General features: G+C 34.2%; 1 protein-coding gene across 6 annotated transcripts in view; it reads left to right on the top strand.

Moving 5' to 3' along the window:
- Positions 1-18,700, top strand: part of MTF2 (metal response element binding transcription factor 2) — a 78,398-nt gene that overhangs the window by 51,789 nt on the left and 7,909 nt on the right. For 5 of the 6 annotated variants that reach the window (XR_007154724.1, XM_047870482.1, XM_047870485.1 and 2 more), the window contains 8 exons: positions 2,311-2,406; positions 2,641-2,741; positions 3,132-3,280; positions 5,355-5,450; positions 6,785-6,853; positions 7,911-8,034; positions 15,330-15,397; positions 17,048-17,218. Coding sequence is in view for 5 of the 6 variants with exons in the window: in XM_047870482.1 (XP_047726438.1) it covers positions 2,311-2,406; positions 2,641-2,741; positions 3,132-3,280; positions 5,355-5,450; positions 6,785-6,853; positions 7,911-8,034; positions 15,330-15,397; positions 17,048-17,218 (874 nt within the window). In the remaining variant the exon portion in view is untranslated. The remainder of the gene's footprint in view (positions 1-2,310; positions 2,407-2,640; positions 2,742-3,131; positions 3,281-5,354; positions 5,451-6,784; positions 6,854-7,910; positions 8,035-15,329; positions 15,398-17,047; positions 17,219-18,700) is intronic. The other variant, XM_047870484.1, reaches the window with a different exon arrangement.

Genomic DNA, 18,700 nt, shown 5'->3' with positions numbered 1-18,700 from the left:
CCTTCCTTCCAGACAGGAAGAAGAAAGCCAGTAGTACATATAAAAAGTTGTGAAAGTGATGGAGGTGCATGTCCAACATCTGTATATCAGTTTAATGGTCTGTGATTGTTTTTGCTCACTGGTTTCTTTTTATTATCCTTAGAATTAAAATGCGAAAAGGATTGCTCCTTGGCTATTTAACTCTTTATAGCAACCAGAAAGTAGCACAAATGTAATTGGAGCAAGTGTAGAATGAACAAATGAATCTGAAAACTGCATTATGGCAGATTCAATGTGGAGAGTAGCTTTAGTAATTTTCTGCCTACAAAAAACTTGCTAATAATAGATATATACCAAACTAACTTAATAATTTAAATAAAAATGTGTTTATTTTGAGGGAGAAAGCAGGGGCAGGGAGAGAAGGAGAGAGAGAATCCCAAGCAAGCTTGGTGCTGTTAGTGCAGAGTCCAACGCACGGCTCAAACTCATGAACTGTGAAATCATAATAGCCAAAATCCAGAGTCAGACACTTAACTGACTGAGTCACCCGGGCCTCCCAAAATAACTTAATAAATTGGAGTAATTTCACCTATCTAATAAGATTCTTTTAAAAAGTTTATGTAAATAAGGAAAAATGTATAGTCAGTCATGTTAGTACTCAAATGTGCATTACAAAAGGGAGATAGGTTAAGTAAGTAACTTTAAAAGGATTTTTAATTTTAACACCTAACACTATTATTGTTTCTGTGAAAATAATAAACTACTGATGGCAGTGTAAATTTTTATTTTGGGTATTTAACTGTTGCATTGAATGCATAAGAATGCTTTATATTCTTTATTCAGTACTGCAGACTCAGTTCTAGCAGTTTATTCAAAAGAAATGATTCAAAAGTAAAAAAGGTAGGTGGAAAATATTTACTGTAGTTTTATTTTTATTTTAATAACAGAAAATTTGATATATCTAAGACAAAATCTGGAGTCTTTGGTCCTTTTCTAGGGAATGGCAGATTTGGACTGAGTGGTGTCAGGCTCAGTCCAGTTGCTCTCCTGACCGGAGCCATAAACTCGGAAGCTATGGAGGCCATGTCCTGCCAAGTGTAGAAGGAAGTAAACAAAACCTGGGAGAGGTGGGGAGAGAGGACAAGACAGTAAAATAAGTCTGGAAAAATGCAAACAAACAATTTGCTAACATACACCTAAGAGTAGAGGCGTAATAAAGTAAATTTGGTTTTTTCCACTCAATGGAATATTATGCAGCTATTAGAAGTTATTAACAGCAGTGTGAACAATACTTTTGATAGAAAAAATATTACAAAATACTGATGAAAGGAATCCTCTCACAGTGGAGAGAATATAGACTCTGGCATATCTGTATTTAAATCCTGGCCTTGATATTTTCTCAGGGTCTTTGGGTTAGTTACTTTATCTTTCTGAGCCTCAATTCCTCTCTATAAATAGCTTACTTACCTAATAAGTTGTAGAATTAAACAACATAATATATGTCAAGAGCCTAACAGTACTTGGCCCATAGAAAATAGTAAATTTTTATTATTGTTGGCATGTGAATAAACCATGTAGTTTAACTGTGAAATTGACAAGAAGAGAATATTGGGAATAATGATGTTAGAGTGTTAAAATTGTTTCTAAATTTTGTGGAATAAAATTGTTTTTAGAGTAAAAATGCCTAAAGAAGAAATAATTTACCTATTCAGGCAAAAAATATAGTTAATAACTGTGGAACTCCTTAACTTTTGTTGCACTGGGATTTTGTTAGGATACTTTATTGGACACCATATTGCTAGATTTTAGAAGCTGGAGATTAAATAATTGGGATTCAGCTTCTTTCATAAATTAGTAAGTAAAAAGAAATGTTCTGCATCCAAAGAGAAAGAGGTCATTGACATATCTTCTTTGTCCTTTTTCTTCAGTATCATGATGATAGACATTGTAGGGTGAGCAAATACATGTATATAAGTATATGTGTATTCTGGAGATTAGTTCTAATGTCCACAAAACATCCCATCTCCTTGTTCCCCAGGGGAGTGGGAATGTTAGAAGTGAATGATAAGGGATCTTGCCTGAAAGCTCTTTAAATTATGCCCTGTGCTGTAAAAGCAGGTTAAATTATCAATGTAGGTAGATAGGCATCTTAAGTGAAAGGTGGGAGATAGCCTTTTGTAGAGAGTATTTTGCCTTGAGTAGAAATCATTATGTTCTAGTGAGTAAACACTGCCAATATGGGGTATCTACTGAGTCATAAAAAGTAGTTGTGTTGTATGAAATAACTTCTTTATTATGACTGTCTTTTAATGCATATTTTAAACATTTCAGGAGCCACTGGAAGTGGGGAAATGGTCTGTACAATATGTCAAGAAGAGTATTCAGAAGCTCCCAATGAAATGGTTATATGTGATAAGTGTGGCCAAGGTAAACATTGATTTCTTATAATCTTGTGGAAAAGTTTTATTACATACTTAATGCTCCTGTTGAAGATTAATGATTAAAAGTACTTTTTACATTGGTAATTTGAAGCTGTTATCATAAATTTATTCAGTTATAAGTATATTAATGGAGAAGAGAATACTAAAATGCCTTCTTGAAATTGTGTTGTAGTATTTATTAATAAAATAGAATTTGCTTTATGCTTTTTTTGATATTAAGGATATCATCAGTTGTGTCACACACCTCATATTGATTCCAGTGTGATTGATTCAGATGAAAAATGGCTCTGTCGACAGTGTGTTTTTGCAACAACAACAAAGGTATCTTTTAAGTGTTTTGGGCTAAAGCCCTAAATGGAATTTGTAAGGTACTCTCAGCGTAATGATTGTGTACGTTGAAAGTTTATTTGACTGCAGTGAGCAATCAGTGCCGGGTAGAACGAGGTGATGCTTATTGTTTGACTAATGATGCTTAAGTGACTTGCTACTATCCTTGCACTTATTTTCTGATAGTGAGTGGTCTTGGAATTGGGGCAATAGTTTGAAAAACAACAAAATAAATAAAGATTATTACTAGTCAAACAGTTTGTGAGATGGTAAGAAATTTAGAATGGAAATTTCTTCAGAAGTTTCAAAAGCATTTTATGTTAAAGAATTATGTTTAGAATTTTATCCTGCACTTGTTTAAATAACTTTTTCCCTCTAATATAGAGGGGTGGTGCGCTTAAGAAAGGACCAAATGCCAAAGCATTGCAAGTCATGAAGCAGACATTACCCTACAGTGTGGCAGATCTTGAATGGGATGCAGGTCATAAGACCAATGTCCAACAATGTTATTGCTACTGTGGAGGCCCTGGAGAGTAAGTAAATAGTTACTTCATGCCCTTTCTGTTTATATTATGTACTTTATTTTTGTTATTGATTGTGGTGTGGGAATGATAGTGAATTGTAAATGCTTGGAAGTATCAATAAAGAAAATTAGGGGAGAAAATTAGAAGCTGTAGTTAATATTCATCTTTATCATTGTTACCTAAATAAGTGAATCATAGTTCTAACTAAGAACGTTTACAAATTTACCTTTAACTTCTGAACACTGCTCCTAGTTCTGCTCTTTGGAACCAAACAAATACATCTTCTCTTTCTTAGGAGGTAACTCTTAAAATATTTCAGTCCAGCAATCATATTTCCTACTACCATGACTCATACCAATAGTATTTTTTTTCCAGGTCAAACTCTCCGTTACTACCAGACATTCTTTATGACATGATTTCTAACCTTTGTCTTTGTTGTTCTCCAGTTTTTGAGTATTACTCTTGAAATACGGTGTTATGATTAGAAAATGCATTGTTTCCAGGAATAGGCTCACAGATTATAATTGGGCTCTTAGAGTTCAGAACTGATGCTCCTGTTGTTGCAGGGAGAGATTGTATTTACTACCTCTCAGATTGTCCCATTATGTTTTTGGGATCATTTTGGTTTTGTGGTGGTCAACTAATACCTCTAATTCTTTTTTGTACAAGCTCGTATTAAGGCAAGTTGTGCATCATGTATTTGTACTACATTTAAAAACCACTAGTGAAGCATTTTATATTTCACTCTTTAAATTGTAATTATTGGTTTCTGGTGTCTTTCTTCCTCTCAGATTCAGTGTTTCTCTTAAGACAAGGGTGCTGTTTAGGAGAATGCTGGGACATGATTCATTAAAATATTATCTGTTCAAATGTGTGTACTGAAAATGTCTATAAAGTTTACTTATGACTGGGACATAAGTTGTTCAACGATGAAACATGAATAAATATGTAAATTAACGAATTTTTAGTTCTTCATTCTGCCATATCTTGATGGAATTATTTATTTGTGATTTGACATTTTTATAACATTTCTTAGCTTTTGGTTGCTTGCAGATTTAAAAAACATTGTCTTGTTTCCTTAATCACTTATAAAAGAGATACAGTGAAGAGGCATAGAGATTGATCTTTTCCTTTATTCATTTATACCTACCATCTAATTTGAAGTATTACTCAAAATAGGTGGAAATCATCATAGACATTTTATAAGGTGGATCATTCATAGTTCTTTAAGTACCATGACTACATGAACTATGTTTGACACTGCTAGCCACTCTTAACTTTAATAGAGGATCTAGCTAAGTACTTGGAACATAATTAGTATTTATTAGTCTTTCGATGAATGAATGACCTTACTTAGTATCAGTCTTCTTGCCTTTGCGTATAATATGGCTTACAGTTAATGTGGGGCTCACTTGTTGAGCAAAAGAATTATTGGAAGAAAGGCATTATTTGGGTAGCACGTAAGGATATCCATACCAAAACCATGTACTAACTGAAAGAAGGATATCCTTAGCTAGTGATTCAATTTTAGCTTCTTCAGCTATCTGAAACTGAACAAAACCTGTTACAAAGCCTGTACACCTGTTAGAGTCTTTGATTAGATTTGTAATTATGTTAGCCAAATTTATTAAGTTGCTATATTCCATTCCTTTTCATTATAATGGACAATAATGGAAACAGTATGAAGATATATAAAGCTGCTTATGGCTGTTTGGTTTATGGGGCAAACAGCTGTACACATCAGTAACCTCTGAAACTGTTTTCTCTTAGGGGGGAGAGAGTTGATGTGAAAAAAAAAAAAATCTCAGGTTTTTTTATTTGACAGAGATTCTTTACTAGTGTAGGAACTAGGCACTTATTGATGAAATAGTAGATGTATCTTTAAAGAGCTCGTAAGTTCTCATGAATGAGAGAGGAGGGATGAAATCAGTAACCTTTTTGGGAAAGAAAAAATTTAACACTAAATTTAGCAGATATGCCGTAGTGTAATCATAACAGTATTTTGTATAATGCCACTTTGGGTTTTGGTTTTAAAACTTTACCTGCAAACATAGCAATTTTAATCTTAACTTTTTTCTTATAGCTGGTATTTAAAGATGCTACAATGCTGCAAATGTAAGCAGTGGTTTCATGAGGCTTGTGTGCAATGCCTTCAAAAGCCAATGCTATTTGGAGACAGGTGAGAAGGGCACTTGAACTTTACCAATTGATATATTTTTTAGCTTTTATACTGTAGTTATGTTTGCTGTTGCAGATTTTTTTTTAAATAATTTTTTTAAAGTATATTTATTTTGAGAGAGACAGAGTGCAAACAGAGGAGGGATGGGGGGAGGGAGACCCCAAGCAGGCTTTGCAGGGTCAGGACAGAACCCTATGTCAGGACCGAACCCACAAATTGTGAAATCATGACCAGAGCCAAAATCAAGAGTCGGATGCCTAACCAGCTGAGCCACCCAGGTGCCCCTGTTTCAGATTTCTAAAAGGAATTACAACAGTGATTTGTGAAGGAGTCACCTTACTGGGAAAATATTGAGTAATATATTTAAATTATGCATAATTTTATCTTATTTTGAGAGAGAGAGGGGGAGCACGCATGAGGGATCAGAGGGAGAGAGAGAAAATCTTAAGCAGGCTTCACACTCAGCGCAGAGCCCAATGTGGGGCTCGATCTCATGACCCTGGAATCATGACCTGAGCTGAAATCAAGAGTTGGACTCTCAACTGAGTGAACCACCCAGGCGCCCAAATTATGCATAATTTTAAAATACACATAATTCTTGTGCTTTTAGATGTTATTCCGGAACACTTTGAAGTATTTGATCAGTGATTATATTTGCTCCTTTTGTCCCACATGCTCTAAACTATTTCCATTGGTACCTTCCTTTAAAGAACCTCAGAGGGATCCTGTGACAGAAAGTTGGAAAAGGCCATAGAACCTTGATACACAAAATATGCATCTGCGTTCTAAAGAATTTCCAAAAGCAGACCTAATGTGCTTTCTTGGTTAGGAGAATATGGAATGGCAGAATATGGAATGGCTCTAGGAAGAAAAATGAAAGACAGAGCTCTGAATTTGACATAAAAAACCTGGGTTTAAATGTTGACTTATGTTGCTTACTATCTTTTAGAATTTAGGAAGATCAACTTCTCTCCTTTTATTTTACCAGATTGTTTTGAGCATTGAATATAACATTGTATGTGAGGGCTGTCATCACAATTCATGTTACACACAAGCCATTAGAAAACTGTATGTGTATATGAATCTGTGTGTGAACTGTGAATGTCTCCTCTGTAATTAAAAAAAAAATACTTCTGCCTCCTATATATGAACTATTTCATTATTTGTTGTTACTGGAAAAGAAATTTTTTAAATCACAATGTCTTAATTCAGATTAGGTTTTGCTTTTTGTATCAGTCATCTATTGTAGGATATGTACTTGCTGAATATTAGCTTTAATTGTTGAATATGTGTACCCTTGATTACTTAGCATACAACTTTTCTTTTTTCCTTAGGTTTTATACGTTTATTTGCTCTGTCTGCAGTTCTGGACCAGAATACCTCAAACGTCTACCATTACAGTGGTAAGTATGGATATTTCTGTTAAGGAACAAAAAAGGGCCATATTCTTAAACTTAATAGGGTGAAATGCTCTGTATACATTAACTTGGTTTAAATAAAAATTTGTTTTTCTTTATGCCTAGCTTTAGTTCTTTTATTTATCCTTAAACCTGAGGTCATCTTCACTAAAGATTGTCTAGTCTTATTGCTGAAATGATAAGGCCATTTATTTTCTGATCCATAAAATGTAACTGTACATATCTTTTAGATTTTTAAAATTCTTATTTATTTTTTTATTAAAAAAATTTTTTTTTAACGTTTATTAATTTTTGAGACAGAGAGAGACAGAGCATGAATGGGGGAGGGTCAGAGTGAGGGAGACACAGAATCTGAAGCAGGCTCCAGGCTCTGAGCTGTCAGCACAGAGCCTGACGTGGGGCTCGAACTCACAAACCGCGAGATCATGACCTGAGCTGAAGTCCACCGCTTAACCAACTGAGCCACCCAGGCGCCCCTAAAATTCTTATTTATGTTATTAATTCTTTTGGGACTTCAGATGAGAGAGGTCTTATACCAAATATGCCAGTTTCTGCTTTAGTGTAATTTTTGGGCGTGGGAAAAGTGTGATGAGTTTTGGAGATTTACTGACAAAATGCTTATAGTAAGTACTTAGAAACTTTCATTGAATGCTTTATGTATTTTAGGAAAAGATAAGATTTAACTCATGAGTCAGATAAAGTCTGTTAAAGTATGATCTTTGCTATGGCTTATATGTAAGTGAAATGGAAAATTTTTATTGTAAGTTTTCTTAAAGTTACATCCTCTTTGAATGAAAGAGATTATTCAGATATCTTTTACTTTATACTGACTACTTACTATAAGTAAATGTTTAATGTTTTCCTGTTATTTTCATATGTAATGATTTATTACATTGTGAATATGATTTATGGTATTGACCCTCTGCTTACCTAAATACTTCACTTTGGATTTTTTAATTGCTGTTTTTATTTGTAAAAATATGATTTTTTAACAATAATCAAAAGCATGTTTTTGTATATTTTGATTATTTTTGGATTCCAGGGTAGATATAGCACACCTATGCCTTTACAACCTAAGTGTTATTCACAAGAAGAAATACTTTGATTCTGAACTTGAGCTCATGACATATATTAATGAAAACTGGGATAGATTGCATCCTGGAGAGGTAAGTGGTCTTAGGGCTAACTTCATTAGCTACTTGATATCTTTTTTGTTTTGTTTTGTTTTGTTTTTGTGAAAAGCAGCCAAGATACATGTATAAGTCACACATCTAAAGTAGGGTTTTATTTTTAGTTCAGGGAGAAATAACTTTGAGGATATGAAGACTAGCCCTCTCATCCTCCTCTTGCCTGTTTATTCAGGGAAAAACGTAGACGGAGGATCTTTCTTTTCTGAAGTGAGAATCATTTTAAAGATATAAGGGAGGGAGAAATCCTTATTGTGTATTTTATGGTTCCTCCTTAGGAAAACTTAAGGTTTTTTAAAGTTTCTATAAACTTAGAGATGTAACTAACATTCTTTCCTCTCTTGTTGGTACTCCCTTATATATCTTTGACTTCCAGGAATGGGAGGGAGGGGACCCAGTAATAGTGTTAGAATAATGAATTAGAGGGTAAAGCTGAGTTGGAGATTATCCTCCTCATTCTAACATCTCATTTTGCCTTTCATTTGCAAAGCCTAACCACTCATACTGATTTACAGAGTCTTTTTAAAAAACAATGTAAAAGTTAACGTATGTTCATTGAAGAAGATTTTGAAACAGTAGGCAAGCATGAAGAAGAAAGTAAAATAATAGTTACCTTGTTTTTAGCAGTTATTTAGAATTATTAAAATAAGGATATTGGGGCACCTGGGTGGCTCAGTTGGTTAAGTGTCCAACTCTTGATCTCAGCTCAGGGTCATGAGTTCAAGCCCTATGTTGGGCTCTGTGCTGGGCATGAAGCCAAATTAAGAGAAAACAAATCTATATCTATATACATATATAGATATAGATACTAACTACTCTTAGCTTAAATAAAAATCTTGTTTTATAATATGTGGAAATAGATGTGTAAATTTTAGTCACACTTTACTTTTTGAGGTAAAAATTGTGTAAAGTAACTTGAAGTTTAGGAAGAATTTCTGCTTTGTAACTTTTAGACATGAGGCAGTTTATAAAAGGTTGATGACAAGTAGAATATCAGGGTTTTTTGGGTTGTTTTGGGGGGTTTTATGAGGCATAAAGGAGAGCATAATGCACATTTATTTAAAAGTTGGTAGGTCAGCTGCATAAAATATTGAAACAAATACCTGCAGAATACTTAGATTTTAAAAATCAGAGATACCATTTAAATCAATGGAGCCAAGATGTTTTGAGTATTAGAAGTTGGAATATAATGCTCTGTTTTCTGTTACATGCTTTTTTCTGGGTGAAATTTGAGAGAAAAGGAGTGACTTACAAATTTGATAAATTTTAATAAACTGATTAGTAATAAAAGAAAAACAAGTATAAGGTACTAACAACTGTAGTGTTCATTATAGTTATCTTAATATGTAAAGCTTTAATACATTCTTTTAAAATGCTTTCTTTCTAGCCATGGTTCTTTTCAGCACTTCTTATGCAGACACATCTATAGTCTTAGTGCATTTTATGTATCATATTAAATTCTGTAGTGGTTACTTCGTGTAGACAGTGGGCACACATAAAAACTCAAGTTACTTTATTTCAGATGCTTTTATTAGAATAAAAAATGATACATAGATTTTATTCAAGAGGCTGAAAATAGAGAGTAAAAATCACAATTAGCATATTTAAATTTTTTTTTTTTTTTTAAATTTGAGAGAGAGAAAGAATCCCAAGCAGGTTCCATGTTCAACATGGAGCCTGTAGCTTGGCTTGATCTAACAACCATGAGATCATGACCTGAGCTGAAATCATGAGTTGGATGCTTAACCACTGAGCCACCCAGGTGTCCCTAGTCTATTTTTAAGAAATGAGTTCAGTTTATGAATTTCAGGTATCTCAGTTCTAGCTCAGGTGGTTCAGTTCTGACACATAAAAAAAAAAATTATTTCATTAGTAGATACATGTTCTCATTTTCTGTAGCTTTTATGGGGTAATGTCTTAGAAATAAGAAATTTTGATTTCTTATTCTTTGTGAATATGGAAAATTTAGTCTTTGCAAAATTTAAAAATTAAGAGGAAACAGGGGCGACTGGCTGCCTCAGTCATTAGAGCATGCAACTCTTGATCTTGAAGTTGTAAGTTTGAGCCCCATGTTGGGTATAGAAATTACTTAAAATCTTACAAAAATAATTAAGAAGAACAACAGTATACTCTAATAAAACTTGACAACAGAAAAGTTTCACTGTTCTGAAGAGTGTTTACATTTTTTGGAGCCATCACATTTATTAACAAGTGGCTTTCTAATCATTTCTCATTGCTTTTTCTCTGCATTAAAAAAAAGAAAATATTCAGACTTAGATTACTCATTCCATCCTGCGGTATTTACAGATGGAAGTTCAGCCTTTAATTTTGTGTTAATCTTTTAGATCTTTATACTGTCATTATAATTGGTTTTGAGAGTGAAATTTTAATAATAAAGAGACCATAACATTGATGCCAAGACCATAACATTGATGCCAGCTTGAACATTTACTCAATAATTTTCATTTAGTTTGCCTTATTAAATATTTGTGATAATAGAAACAAAAATAATACAAATAACGGATTATTCTGGATTATTAAAATAGTAAATTTTTGGTTAACTGAAATCAAATTGTGAATTGAGTCTTCCTTTTTGTTTATATTTATGTTAAAAACCTTTTTATAAAGTAGCATTAATTACTTTTAAAACATGAGAAAATACTGTATGTTAAGTAAATTGTTGGTTGAGTACTCGAGTCATTTTGAACATTAGTTCTTTTTTTTTTTTTTTAATTTTATTTTTGAGACAGAGAGAGACAGAGCATGAATGGGGGAGGGTCAGAGAGAGGGAGACACAGAATCTGAAACAGGCTCCGGGCTCTGAGCTGTCAGCACAGAGCCTGACGCGGGCCTCGAACTCACAGACTGCGAGATCATGACCTGAGCCGAAGTCGGCCGCTCAACCGACTGAGCCACCCAGGTGCCCCGAATATTAGTTCTTATACATACTCTAGATTATGTTACATTGGCAGTTGCTCTAGAAGTTTCTCCTCAAAGTTGAAACAAAACAGAAAAATAGCTGTAATTTTACTTCCTCCATCTAGGTAAAAGAAAAAAGACTTGTGATGACTTGAGAAGTTGAGATTTGTATGACATTTTGTTTAGGAATATATATGGACACACTAGTAACAGGGAGGCACTAATACTTGCCATTCCTGAGCTGAATTAGGACTTAATTTTATATATTACATATGATGACTCTTGCCACATAGTAATATTTCTGTGCTGTTTTGGAAGCCTAATAAATACTTTCTTCAGTTGCCAGTTGTGAAGCAGTCTTAATTGAATCAGTGATATCTGTTGAGTGTTTTGTACTTCTTTTTGTTGTTGTTGTTGTTATAAAGGAACTATGACTTCTTTTATAACAAAAAGAAGTTTCAAAAATACTAAACTTCTTTTGGAGAAGAATTAATTTTGGGGGGAGAGTATATCCTTTTATACTGAAAGGCAAATTTAACATTTATGTATCATGTTTTTTCCTTAGTTGGTTATTTCAGGATTGAAAAGAGAAGCTGAAACTTTTAGAACATATTGGATCATAATGATAGTTCTGTATCATGTTTCCTTAATGTGATTTTTTACACATCTTTGAGACTTTGTGCCTTAATGATTACCAATCATATGACCGAATGTAGCTATTTGAGAATCCACTGTTTTGAAATGTTTGCTTTGAGAGTAAAAATACGTAATACAACATTTGAGATCCCAAATAAAGGTTGCTTAAGGCTTTTTTTATTTAGAATGAGGAATTAACTTGTACTGGATTGCTTTTGGGAGTTAAAATGAGATATTCATAGCTTTTGGAATCTGCTTATTATTTGTCTTTAATTCCTAATGTGATCAAAAATCCTAGTTCTGTAAGGGCAGCCTACTTTTCTGTTAACCGTGGTCTTAAATTTTAAAAAACTATGTTGGCAAACAAATTACTTAAGCTGTTTGACATACTTAAGTCTAAGCAGCATGGAATTCAATACTGGTGATTGAAAATGTATTTTACCGAAGGGAAGAGTTATAACTATGCATAATAGTATTTATGTCTGTACAGAAATTTACAACCCTGAAAGTTAAAGCCTAATATGAGGTTAGTGTCTGTGATAAAAGGAACAAAAATGGTTACTATGTTTATATTATAAACCTCATGAACAGATCGCAAACCTAGAATATGATGTTCTTCAGATCGCAAACCTAGAGTATGATGTTCTTTTAATACAGATTACTTGATTTGAACTATAGTGTCTGTACTTATTAGTCTTCAAAATAAACAAATGGATCTCTGCCCCCCCCCCTTTTTTTTTTTGAGAGCGAGAGAGAGAGGGAGGGAGGGAGGAGGGGGAGAGAGAGAATCTTAAGCAGGCTCCATACCTAGCCATGGGGCTAGATTTCACAATCATGACCCAAGCTGAAATCAAGAGTTGGACGCTCAATCAACTGAGCCACCCAGGCGTCCAGAAAAGGATCCCATGACCCCATAATGCAAGTTGAAATATATATAGTTCTATGCAAAATAGTTTTAGAGTGCTAAAGAAACTTACAGATAAAATTTCTGAGACATCATAGAGAGTAAGTACCAAAACAAAGAAGAGAGTTCATTCATTGTGCTTTTCAAAAAGTGAAAGAGAAGTAGATTTGAGAAATTAGTTTTGTTGTTGTCAGCATAAATATAAAGCACATTTTTCAGATGTGTAGTTTGTGAAGATTTAAAAAGCAGTAAGGCAGGGTGCCTAGGTGGCTTAGTTGGTTAAGCATCTAACTTCAGCTCAGGTCATGATCTCATGGATTGTGAATTCTAGTCCTGCATCGGTCTCTGTGCTGACAGCTGAGTCTGGAGCCAGCTTCATATTCTGTGTCTCCCTCCCTCCCTCCCTCTCTCTCTTTCTCTCTCTGTCTCTCTCTGCTCCTCCCCTGCTCACGCTCTGCCTCTCTCTCTCTCTCTCTCTCTCAAAAATAAACATCAAAAAATTTTTTTAAAGCAATAAGGAAAAACACTCTTTTACTATAATGTTTCTTTTTTTGATATGGTTAGCCACACTGGTGTGTCAAATGGGTATGGGTATGTTATAGACATTGTGTAACTCAATTTCAGATTAGATAATGAAATTTGAAGTGGTTAAAATTAAAAATTAAATGTATATGATACTAATTGATTAATAGAAACAAAAGCAGTCAGTGGCTTGGAAATATTCTTGAGGGAGATTCTAATGGAGAGTCACAGGGTTCTGTCTGTGTCTACCTTCCAATTCAAGGATGACAGAACAAGAGGAAAGATGATCTCTAACACAGACCTGAAAACAAAATCAAATTAACAGCAGTCACAGAGTTTTGCTTTTAAGGCTTAAATACACAAACATCCAGTTCAGAAGAAGTAGCGTATGATAGGGAGCACTTGATTTGATCAGTTTATCTGATAAGATTTTACAGTTGGGGTGGTGAAGTAGAGATGAGGAAGTGGATGAAATTAGTTACCCAGAGCTTAATATGAGATAATCATGTGATGTGGCTGCTAAAAACTTTTAACATAATCTTACACTTAGACATAATCTTATACTTAGACATGACAAGCTGCTGCCAAATATTTGAAGAACTGTCTTGTAAAAGAGGGAATAGAAGAGTTCCAGGAAGGAAGGTGTTGTCCACCTATGGAATGGGCTCCCTCATAGGTGCCTCAGCAGCTTTCATCAATGGTAATATTTAAACCAAGGTTGAATGAATGTCAGTACTATAAAAGGGATTGCAGTATTGATGGAACCTTGAATTAGATGGACATCTAAAGTGTCTTTCCAGCTTTTAGGTCTGATTCTGTTATTTTTCTTTAATAGAGATTCTCTATCATTGGACACTACAGAAATTACGATAAGAGGAAGTGGTATGGTATAGAGGCATGAACACCAAACTGTCCCATTTCTTTTCTTTTTTTTCTAAAAGCACCCAATGTATCAGCACAGTATGGGCTCTCAGTGAATGTTGAATGAGTGGACTTTTGTCACTTGGGTTCAGATTCTGGCTCTCTCACTAATCAGCCATGTGAATTTGAGCACTTCATTTAAACTTTATATCTGTTAACTAATCTGTAAAATAAAGGGAGTTGGAGTAGATGACTCTGTCTCTTCTGCCTCCAACATTCTATTTAGCAGATTTGTTTTCTCTTTTTACTTGAAGCAGTTCTGAGGTTTGGAAGTTTAAATTGGTAAAGACCATACTGGTAGTAAAAAGTCAACTATGATATTCTGGAATTTTTTTTTTTAGTTTTTGTGGCTTTAATTGAGAATGGTCTTTCTATAATGTAGTTTTTTTTGTTATTGGGCCCCCGTCTTTAAACTTGGAAGAAGATGCAGAAATGACTTTTAAGGGAGCTCTTTTGAAACAAAATAGTATTTTTTAGAATTGAATATTTAGATTTTAAAATGATTTCTGATGATAAATTACTGAGACATTTTGGGTTTTAGCGATGGCCAAAGTCTATAACCTTTATGAAAATAACTCCCCTCCCCCAGTTTCACAGAATTTTTCAAAATTACAGAGATTATGGGTTCCTGCTAATATTAGAAGTATTGGGAAATAAAATGTTATGTTTCTCATTTTTTATCCTCTTTTCCTACTAATATCTATTAGAAGCAATTGATACCTATTAGAATATCTATTAGAACCAATATATGGTTGATATTAAAGTCATTCATTCTATGTATTATTTCCTCGGATTATAGAATTAAAATAAATTTAGTAACTAATAAAATCCCATTTTTGTAGTGTTTTAACAGTTTTTTTCAGACATGTCATTTGATTTATAAAATTACTTGTAATAGGATTTTTACACCTGTCATATATATATATATATATATATATATATATAATTTTTTTGTTTGTTTAATGTTTATTTTCGAGAGAGAAACAGAAAACAAGCAGGGGAGGGGCAGAGAGAGAGAGAGAGAGGGAGACATAGAATCTGAAGCAGGCTTCAGGCTCTGAGCTGTCATCACAGGACCCAATGGGGGCTCGAACTCACAAACGGCGAGATCGTGACCTGAGCCGAAGTTGGACGCTTAACTGATTGAGCCACTCAGGCGCTCCTACTCCTCTTTTTATAGATAAGAAAACAAGAAGAGGTTAAGTAGCTTTAGATCACGCAGCTAGTCACTGAGGACCTGGAATTGGAACTTGGATCTTCTGACTATCAGTCAGTACTCTTTTCTTCTGCATCACATTGCCTCTATCTAGCACCTGTATATTACTAACTAATGAAATTATAGTGCTTTAAATTGTTTCTTGATACTTCACAGCTGGCAGACACACCAAAATCTGAAAGATATGAGCATGTTCTGGAGGCATTAAATGATTACAAGACCATGTAAGTTGATTTATTTTATGTATCCCTATGAGGGAGACTTGTAGTAAGTATAAGGAATAATGGCATTGTTTAAGAATTGTGGGGTTGATGTTTAGTACAAACCATTTTAAACTTTAAAATTTTAATTTCAGTTGAGCAAAGCAGTGATTCTCAAGGGTTGGAGAAGGGAAGAGCAATCCTCTGGGAATGGTGGATGGGAGGCAGGCATACCAATATCTCAGGGACTTTTGGCTTGTTCCATTGAAAAACATATTCAGTAATGACTTGTTTTTATAATACAGTCCCCTGAAAATAAAATAATATCTTAGCTGGTGGGAAAATGCAAAAGATAGTGGAAAATATTATAGAGAATATTGGTTTTAAAATGATTGAGATCTTCTATGGTTTTAAGATCAGTTATTGCCATCAGTTGCAGAAAAATAGTATTAATAGTCTTAATTTTTTGATAATTGATTATTGTTGGATATATCCTTGTATAGACCTTTCTTTTTTTAAGAAATAAAAAGCATATCTACATTTCTTAAAAATATTTAAAAATTGCAATAGAAATAATTTTTTAAGTGTATATGCTGGCTCTTACCAACTGTTCAGCAATTTTATAAAATTTTTTTTGTAACAAGTTGCTTTTTTTGAACTTGACAGAATTTCCTCCTTAAAAATGTTACAATTACTAGCAGCTAAATCTTTAGGTCAATTTAAAAAGCCATAAAGTGCCTGAGCAGTTACAGTACTGGTAAAAATGCTTTATGGGATGTGAATTCTGTAATCCAATTTAGGGTACCAGAAATACATCTGTTCTTATTATGATAGAAATGGGAGCTTCCCTTTCTCAAACATGCATGGAAGTGGAAGAACATTCCAAGTGTTTGGTAGTGGTTCTGGAAGGTAGGCAGGGTATAGTAGAAGTAAGGTAGGTGGGGGTGTTTTGGATTAAGGAGACTTAAGGACTTTGGAAGAGAGTTAGGAGCACATTTTTTAGAGACCCAAACCCACACCGAAATAACATTTTTCTGTTCCAGATTATTTCCAATTCTAAGTATGACACACTAGACACTCCTTTTATTTTCTGGACCTCTCATATTGGGTTCTCTTTTCCAGTGCTAACACCTGCTACTTTCTGACCAGGGTTTCTCCCCTCACAGATTCACTCTGAAATAGAATTCTTTTCCTAAACCATTTTTGAGATCTTTTAAACAGGACAATGAAATATGGAAAACACATATTGGGACTAAAAAGACACCACTCTCTACTTTCTTCCTTTAAAAAGTTAGATGCCATGTTTTATTATTTTAAAAAAATTTTTTAATGTTTGTTTATTTTTGAGAGAGAGAGCACAAGCAGGGGAAAGACAGAGAGAAAGAGACACAGAATCTGAAGCATAGATGCCACATTTTAAAAAGAAAAGTGGATGTGTGCTCTTCTCCCTTCCTTCTGATCCTATCCTTCCCCCCGACCTCCTTTGCCATTGTATCCTGTGGATTGACTCTGGGAGCAGATAAGAATCCAGGAAAGCAAAGGGAAAGAGCGAGTTTTGTAGTGTTGGGTGGACTTTCATCTATAAAGGCTTTATATCTGAAAGTTGTGAGTTAGGGTCTGACATGTATATGTGTTCAGTTTTTAAATTTTTAGTTAATTTTTTTAAAAATTTAGGTTTATGTCTGGGAAAGAAATAAAGAAGAAGAAGCATTTGTTTGGGTTGCGAATTCGTGTTCCTCCTGTGCCACCAAATGTGGCTTTCAAAGCAGAGAAAGAACCTGAAGGAACATCCCATGAATTTAAAATTAAAGGCAGAAAGGCATCCAAACCTATATCTGATTCAAGGTAAAAGTTGATCTGTGGCTTAGTTTTTCTCTTTAGCTTATTTGTAACTAAAAATGTGTTATTTAGTCTCATTAGTATATATGAAAGTATAAGTGGCAGTTACCCTGATTTGTTTTCCTGTTTATAATTTCTTGCTTAGACAAGGTACAAAGAGTTAATGTTAGATGTTTATTTATTTTAGATATTAGGCTTTCTAGGAATAAGCCTATTGGTTTTGTTTAGCAGACAGCTTAAGTACTAGCTTGTTCGTTTGTTCATTTTTCATTCATTCATTTATCCATTTATTAATTCCATTTATCAAGCAACTTAACTGTCTAAGTGCTGGGGATACAATAACAAACAAAACAGACTTTCCTTCTGCCTTGATGGGTTTACAATAGTGGTGAAGAAAGGTGATAAATAATTACAGGTCATTCTAGTGCCATGTAGGGCATAGCATTTGGATTTAGGTTGTATTGGGATGGTTAGAGGTGAAGTGGTTTACTTTTAAGAAGGAATCTTAAAGACCTATCTAAGATGATATTTAAGCTGAAACTCAAAGAATGAGACTAACCTACCAATGTGAAAAAACAAAGGGAAGAATACTGCAGGTGGTGGAAATAACGAGTATGAAGGATGTGAGGTATGTTCTAGGAATTCACAGACTAGTGATGTATGAATGAGGGCTAGAGATTAGCATCAGGTGTTGGAAAGTTTGGATGGGGCGTGATCATGTAGAGTTGTGTAGGTCTTTGAGGAATTTTTTAAGAATAATGGGGAGCTATTTAAAGATGTAAGCAGATTGAATTATCCTTTAAAAATACTTTGTGTGCTTTTGGAGAGTGGATAGGTATAGAGGTAAGAATAGAAGCAAACAAAAATGAAGACTCTTGCAGTCATCTAGGTGTAAGAGATTGCCTGGGTAGTGGTTTCAGTCAAATGGAGACAAAATAGATTTAAGACTTCTATTGGAGGCAAAATTCATTAGGTTAGCTAATGATTTAAACTTACGAAAGGAGAAATCAAGTTACACAAAGCCCAGATTTCTGGCTTGAGCAGCTGGTGGGTGGTGATGTCTGGTATCAAGACCTACAAGAACAGATTTTGGCAAGGTGAACGAAGCATTCTTCTGTGTCATACTAATTGAGTTTGAGATTTTTACAAGGAATATCTAAATGATGATGATGTTAGATATAGACAGCTGAGTGTGTCAGGAGCTCAGGAAGGGTTAGGGCACATGATACAAATTTGGAAGCTGATTTATAAGGCCATGAGAATGAATGAAATTACCTAGGAAGCAAGGAGTTGGTGGGGGAGAGAATGAGGCCCAGAGTAATGTCCTGTTATCATTTAGAGATTTGGAAGAGGTGAAAGAAACAGGAGGCTAAAAAAGAATGATCAATGAGATAGGAGGAAACCAGGAAAGTTTAGTGCCCTGAAAATCAAGAGAAGGGGGGGTGTTTCAGAAAGATGAGCATATTAAACAGTATGGAATGCTGTTGA

This window comes from Prionailurus viverrinus, chromosome C1, assembly GCF_022837055.1.
Source record: "Prionailurus viverrinus isolate Anna chromosome C1, UM_Priviv_1.0, whole genome shotgun sequence".
Lineage (NCBI taxonomy): Eukaryota > Metazoa > Chordata > Mammalia > Carnivora > Felidae > Prionailurus > Prionailurus viverrinus.
Note: the sequence above shows the minus strand (reverse complement) of the source record. Positions and strands in the feature narration are given on the sequence as shown.